The following is a 7420-nucleotide window of genomic DNA, read 5'->3' on the forward strand; positions in this document are numbered from 1 at the left end:
TAGTACATGTAGTTAAAGTACGTAAAGTAAAAGTCCTGATTGTGTAGTAAATGTAGTTAAAGTACGTAAAGTAAAGTACCTGGATGTGCGTAAATGTAGTTAAAGTACTTAAAGTAAAGTACTGATTGTCCAGTAAATGGAGTTAAAGTACTTAAGTAAAGGTACTGATTGTACATAAATGTAGTTAAAGTACTTAAAGTAAAAGTCGTGTTTAGTAACATGTAGTTAAAGTACTTAAAGTAAAAGTACTGATGGCTACAGTAAATGTTAAGTTAAGTACGTAAAGTAAAGACTGATTGTACAGTAAATGTAGTTAAGTACTTAAAGTAAAGTAATGAGTGACAGTAAAATGTAGTTAAAGGACTTAAGTAAGTAAAGTATGATGTGCTGTAAAATGTAGTTAAAGTACGTAAAGTAAAGTTACTGATGTACAGTAATGTAGTTAAAGTACTTAAAGTAAAGTACTGATTGTACAGTAAATGTAGTTAAAGTACTTAAAGTAAAAGTACTGATTGTGTAGTACATGTAGTTAAAGTACTTAAAGTAAAAGTACTGATTGTACAGTAAATGTAGTTAAAGTACTTAAAGTAAAAGTACTTGTAAGTCTCGTTGCACTCAAGCTTTAAATGAACTGTAAAGTAATTAATATTCTATGCTCAACACTTCCTGTGTGCTTCGTGCTTCCTGTTTCTCTGAGATAATAAAGTGGATCTGAATCAGTTAAAGGTTCAGCTTGTGCGAGATGTTCCTGACACCTGGCAGGTGTGTCGGGGGGGAAGTGTGCACTTCCTCTAAAGAGAAACGCACACTCACACTCTCTCTCACTCACACACACACACACACACACACACACACACACACACACACACACACACACAGTCAGTCAGTAAGTTGCACTTCCTGTGATCAGAAGCGTGGACAGCAGCAGCTCTCAGGTACGTTTCTCATCTTTCCTCCAACTCAACTAAATAAAACTTTTATTTTCTTTAGATTTGTCGCTTTAATTTAAATGATCGTGTTTAACTTTGGATCCGGTCTTTTGCGTGACCCACATCTTCACAGCATAACCTCGACGTGGATATTTCAGTACCAACTGTTTGTTCTTCGTGTTTGTCAGATTCTTTATACTTGAACTAGAATCAAACACTTAGAGATTTAAAACAATGTTGTGTACAGTATATCTCAAAAGTGAGTACACCCTTTAGATTTTTGCAAATATTCTGTTATTTCCTTTCAGGGGATAACATTATCCTACTGAAACTTTGATATAACTTAAAGTAGTCAGTGTGCTGCTTGAATAACAGTATAGATTTATTGTCCTTTGAAAATTACTCAGTACACAGCTGTTAATGTCTAAACAGCTGGCAACAAAAGTGAGTACACCCCATAGTGAACATGTCTAAATTGTGCCCAAAGTGTCAATATTTTGTGTGACCACCATTGTTATCTAGCACTGCTTTAACCCTCCTGGGCATGGAATTCACCAGAGCTGCACAGGTTGCTTCTGGAATCTTCTTCCACTCCTCCACGACGACATCACGGAGCGCACGGATGTTGGACACCTTGCACTCCTCCACCTTCCTCTTGAGGATGCCCCACATGTGCTCAATTGGGTTTAGGTCTGGAGACATACTTGGCCAGTCCATCACCTTAACCTTCAGCTTCTTCAGCAAGGCCGTTGTCATCTTGGAGGTGTGTTTAGGGTCATTATCATGTTGGAAAACTGCCCTACGGCCCAGTTTCCGAAGAGAGGGGATCATGCTCTGCTGCAGGATGTCACAGTATATATTGGAATTCATGTGTCCCTCAATGAAATGCAGCTCCCCAGTGCCGGCAGCACTCATGCAGCCCCAGACCATGATGCTGCCACCACCATGCTTGACTGTAGGCAAAACACATTTGTCTTGGTACTCCTCACCAGGGTGCCGCCACACACGCCGGACACCATCTGACCCAAACAGGTTTATTTTGGTCTCATCAGACCACAGGACATGGTTCCAGTAACTCATGTTCTTGGATTCATTGTCTTCAGCAAACTGTTTGCGGGCTTTCTTATGCATCGGTTTCAGAAGGGGCTTCTGTCTGGGGCGACGGCCATACAAACCGATTTGATGCAGTGTGCGGCGTATGGTCTGGGCACTGACAGGCTGACATCCCACTTCTGCAACCTCTGCAGCAATGCTGGAAGCACTCGCACGTCTATTTTTGGAAACCAACCTCTGGATATGACGCTGAGCACGTGGACTCAACTTCTTTGGTCGACCCTGGCGAGGCCTGTTCCGAGTGGAACCTGTCCTGGAAAACCGCTGTATGATCTTAGCCACTGTGCTGCAACTCATTTTCATGGTGTTGGCAATCTTCTTATAGCCAAGGCCATCTTTGTGAAGCGCAATAATCCTTTTTTTCAGCCGCTCAGAGAGTTCCTTGCCATGAGGTGCCATGTTGTCCAGCATTCAGAGAGAATTGTGCCCAAAACACCAAATTTAACAGCCCTGCTTATCATTTACACCTGAATCCTTGTAACACTAACGAGTCACATGACACCAGGGCGGGAAAACAACATCATTGGGCACAATTAGGACATGTTCACTATGGGGTGTACTCACTTTTGTTGCCAGCTGTTTAGACATTAACAGCTGTGTACTGAGTAATTTTCAAAGGACAATAAATCTATACTGTTATTCAAGCAGCACACTGACTACTTTAAGTTATATCAAAGTTTCAGTAGGATAATGTTATCCCCTGAAAGGATATAACAGAATATTTGCAAAAATCTAAAGGGTGTACTCACTTTTGAGATATACTGTATATACTAAAGCCCCCTCAGCCATTTATTAATTACTATTTATTACTTTATTATTATGTACTCTCTTTATTATCATTAGAATTATTATGTATTCACTTATTATTATTATTATTATTATTATTATTATTATTATTAAGTATTCTCTTTATTATTATTATTATTAAGTATTCTATTTATTATTATTATTATTATTATTAAGTATTCTCTTTATTATTATTATTATTATTATTAAGTATTCTCTTTATTATTATTATTATTATTATTAAGTATTCTCTTTATTATTATTATTATTATTATTATTATTAAGTATTCTCTTTATTATTATTATTATTATTATTAATAAGTATTCTCTTTATTATTATTATTATTATTAATAAGTATTCTCTTTATTATTATTATTATTAATAAGTATTCTCTTTATTATTATTATTATTATTATTAAGTATTCTCTTTATTATTATTATTATTATTAATAAGTATTCTCTTTATTATTATTATTATTAATAAGTATTCTCTTTATTATTATTATTATTATTAATAAGTATTCTCTTTATTATTATTATTATTATTAAGTATTCTCTTTATTATTATTATTATTATTAAGTATTCTCTTTATTATTATTATTATTATTATGTATTCTATTTATTATAATTAATATGTATTTATGTACTTATTTATTCTTACCATTTATTTACCTTTTGTATTTTATTTATTTCTCCTCCTTTCACACACGTTCCTCTGGTCAGTTATTTATATATAAAACATGATTATATGACTTTCATACAAACACTCACTAACAAACACAACGACACCTCTGTGTGTGATGTGTCCTGTTTGTACTACGTACTGATACCAAATATAAATAATTCTACGCAGTACAACAGTTCAGAGTTCAGCTCTTGTAAATGTCTTGTTCTGCTGCAGTTTGAATCATCGACGCAGCGGAGATGTGGCGCTCGCTGCTGCCCCTGCTGGTCAGTCTGAGTCCTGCGCTTCTGCTCCTGCTACAGCTTCCTGACTACACCACCACACAGGAAGCACACTGGCAGGACTACAAATATGGCCACCAACTAGGCAAAAAGAATTTCTGCACCTGGAAATGTCTCCTGTTCACGCTGCAGTGGCCCGGAGCTTTCTGCCAGGTGAGCTTCATCGTCACTACTGTAAAGATGGCCGACGACATGGAGGCGTCCTCATTAGTTCGAGCAGCGAGAAGAAGGAGAGGAGGCAGGAATGACAGGAAGGAGGACGCTGGAAAGGAAATGAGGGTTCTAAAGGAGAGAAGGAAGAATGAAGGGGTAACAAAGGAAGTGAGGATGTATGGAAGGAAAGAAGGATGGTATGAGGTAGGAAATGAAAGGAGGAGCTAGGGAAGGAAATGAGGAGCTTCTAAAGGAGAGAAGAGAGAAAAAAGAGGGGGCAACATGACATGACATTACATTACATTCAGCAGACGCTCTTATCCAGAGACTGACAGTGAACTCAGTACAGGGAGTCTCCTGGAGCAGCTCAGGGTTAAGTGCCTTGCTCAGGGGTACACTGGTGGCAGCCTGGTGTTGAACTCCCGACCTTCTAGTGTTTTGTTCAGAAGGCGTACCAGTAGACCACTAGGCCCCACCCTTAAGTTAAGGAACAAAGTTAAGGAGGGGGAAGGGAAGACGCTGAAACAGATTCCTTGATGTTGGTGAATTTAATCTGTTAATAACTGCTGAGGATCTCCTGTCTCTCTGCCTGTCTGTCTGTCTGCCTGTCTCTCTGCCTGTCTCTCTGTCTGTCTGTCTGTCTCTCTGTCTGCCTGTCTGTCTGTCTCTCTGTCTGTCTCTCTGTTTCTCTGCCTGTCTCTCTGCCTGTCTGTCTGTCTGTCTGTTTCTCTGCCTGCCTGCCTGTCTCTCTGTCTGTCTGTCTGTCTCTCTGCCTGTCTCTCTGTCTGCCTGTCTGTCTGTCTCTCTGTCTGTCTGTCTCTCTCTCTGTCTGTCTGTCTGTCTCTCTGTTTCTCTGCCTGTCTCTCTGCCTGTCTCTCTGCCTGTCTCTCTGCCTGTCGCTCTGTCTGTCTGTCTGTCTGTTTCTCTGCCTGCCTGTCTGTCTGTCTGCCTGTCTCTCTGTCTGCCTGTCTGTCTGTCTCTCTGTCTGTCTGTCTCTCTCTCTGTCTGTCTGTCTGTCTGTCTCTCTGTTTCTCTGCCTGTCTCTCTGCCTGTCTCTCTGCCTGTCGCTCTGCCTGTCGCTCTGTCTGTCTGTCTGTCTGTTTCTCTGCCTGCCTGTCTGTCTGCAGTCTCTGGATGACCCGTCTCTCTGCACGATTCCTCCGGATGTCAACAACTGGACGATTCACGGTCTGTGGTAAATATCTGACCTCCTGCGGAACTTCATTCACGTTTAATGTCGCAGCTCGTGTTCAGTGAAACACGTGTAGCGGATATCTGCGTAACAATAAGTACACGCGCCTGTGTTTCTACCTGCAGGCCTGTTCAAGTGATGAACTGCTGTAACTGCTGGCCCATGTTTGAGTCTGACGTGCAGGTGAGTCCTGCATCAGCTGCGTACCTGAGACTCACCTGATGAATGTGAAGCTGATCTGAGCTCTGTCCTCCAGGATCTGCAGGCGGAGCTGACTGAACACTGGCCGTCGCTGCTGAAGACTCAGCCCTGCTTCCACTTCTGGTACCAGATGTTCAAAACATTCATTAAAGTCCCTCTGACAGCATTTACTGCTCATTTATACTTTAAGTACTTTAATCTGTCAGAGTGTGTGTGTGTGTGTGTGTGTGTGTGTGTGTGTGTGTGTCAGGAGAGACGAGTGGCAGAAACACGGTGTGTGTGCAGCGTGTGTGGAAGGGATGAACTCTCCGCTCAGATACTTCCAGATCTGCCTCAAACTACGACGACAGTTTGATATCCACACGTTAGTACACACACACACACACACACACACACACACACACACGAGATATGAGTTTTGGTGAATCTGACCTGTGTGTGTGTGTGTGTGTGTGTGTAGGCTGCTGGAGGACGCTGGTGTCACTCCGTCCTGTGAACGATCCTACAAGGTGACGACACTTTGAAGATATTTGCTGTTAAAATCATTTTATTTGACTTTATAGCTACAGCTGTGCACAGAGAGCATCATGGGTAATGTACGGTGGCCCTGAGAGCTCAACAAGCTGCAAATACAGGAAACAACTTCCTGAGTTCTTATGACTTTAATATGCTCTTTTATGCTATAATATAACGTTTAGTATTTTTTTAAATTACATTATTATCATTTATCATGTTTATGATGTTTTGTGATTATTATGACAAATGTACATTTTGAAAACAAGGTACAAAATGAAGCATTTAAGACTCTTTAATGTGTGTGTGTGTGTGTGTGTGTGTGTTACATGACGTCCCTGTGTTGTGGAGCTGGTGGAGGTCCGTCAGGTTCTGGCTGAACACTTCGGAGACAAACTTCAGATCCAGTGCGTCACAGACGTCAAGGTCAGATGTTCATCCTGCTCTTGTTTTATATCTGTCGGTTGGACGGAGAGTTGAGCAGCTGCACACCGTCAAAAACAAGTCCCACATTCTCATCTGATCACACACACACACACACACACACACACACACAGGTTTGTTTCCTCACCGTCTCTTCGTGGCTCGTTCGTTACGTTTCTTCTGGATGATGTCGTCTTTCTGCTGAATCATTTCACAGCTAATACGATGAAAGTCTTTTTTAAATCATTAAAGTCATAAAACGTTAAAATGAATCGTACAGTCACAGCAGGTTATGTCATGAGAACGCTGTACATCAGCATACTGTAGTCTTCACCCTCCCCCCTCTCCCCCCCAGGACAGAGAGGTGTGGTTTCAGGTGAAGATCCCGCTGTCTCACAACCTGACTGTCGGCTGTGATCACGCCGAAGCAGGATGGGACTCCTCCCACGGGCATCCCTGCCCCCCCGAGGAGCCTTTCTACTACTTCCCCATAGACCACCAGCGGCCACAGCAGCCCTGCGGCTGACGCAGCCCCCCCCCACCACCAGCAGCCCTGCGGCTGACACAATGTACATTCTACATGTGAAACACCGTGTTGCCTCGCTCTCCTGTTGGACTTTCCTTTCTTCCAAAACCTTCCAACCCCCCCCCCCCCCGCATTTTGGAAATGATTCAATCTTTCTTTTTTCAATAAATGTTGACTTTTGGACTTTAAACGTTGCAGTTATTGGAAATGTTTTTATCACAGGAGTATGAAACAATCCTAACAGCATAATAATATTATTATTATTAATATTATTATTATTAATAATATAATAATAATAATATTATTATTTAATATATTAATAATTCTATTAATATTAATAAGACTATTATATTAATATAATTATTAATAATAATATTATTAATACCAATTATAATATATTAAGAATATTATAATTAGAAATATTATTAGTAATACTAATTATATTAAATATAATTATATAATACTAATTATATTCTAAATTAATTATTAATAATATAATTATTATTATTAAGACCAAGTATATAATATTAATAATATTATAATTAGAAATATTATTATGAATACTAATTTATATTAGAATATAATTATAATAATATATTTTATAATAATATTAATA

General features: G+C 39.6%; 1 protein-coding gene across 2 annotated transcripts; it reads left to right on the forward strand.

Moving 5' to 3' along the window:
- The first annotated feature begins 735 nt into the window (after positions 1 to 735).
- Positions 736 to 6994, forward strand: rnaset2l (ribonuclease T2, like). 2 transcript variants are annotated; one of them, XM_029428449.1, is made up of 9 exons: positions 736 to 935; positions 3732 to 3949; positions 5077 to 5144; positions 5267 to 5324; positions 5398 to 5465; positions 5593 to 5706; positions 5803 to 5851; positions 6207 to 6281; positions 6639 to 6994. In XM_029428449.1, the coding sequence occupies exons 2-9, from the start codon at positions 3755 to 3757 to the stop codon at positions 6693 to 6695; spliced, it is 684 nt and encodes a 227-aa protein (XP_029284309.1). In that variant the 5' UTR covers positions 736 to 935; positions 3732 to 3754; the 3' UTR covers positions 6696 to 6994. The 2 variants fall into 2 exon arrangements, with proteins under 2 accessions (XP_029284309.1, XP_029284308.1); XM_029428448.1 differs by having other exon boundaries at positions 784 to 935; positions 6634 to 6994.
- The last annotated feature ends 426 nt before the right edge of the window (positions 6995 to 7420 follow it).

This window comes from Cottoperca gobio, unplaced genomic scaffold, assembly GCF_900634415.1.
Source record: "Cottoperca gobio unplaced genomic scaffold, fCotGob3.1 fCotGob3_93arrow_ctg1, whole genome shotgun sequence".
NCBI lineage: Eukaryota > Metazoa > Chordata > Actinopteri > Perciformes > Bovichtidae > Cottoperca > Cottoperca gobio.

Coding starts and splice junctions, on each gene's coding strand:
- rnaset2l (XM_029428448.1), top strand. CDS start 3,755: ATGTGGCGCTCGCTGCTGCCCCTGCTGGTCAGTCTGAGTCCTGCGCTT. Junction 5,145..5,266: donor TGGACGATTCACGGTCTGTG/GTAAATATCTGA, acceptor TTCTACCTGCAG/GCCTGTTCAAGTGATGAACT. Junction 5,852..6,206: donor CCTGTGAACGATCCTACAAG/GTGACGACACTT, acceptor TGTGTTGTGGAG/CTGGTGGAGGTCCGTCAGGT.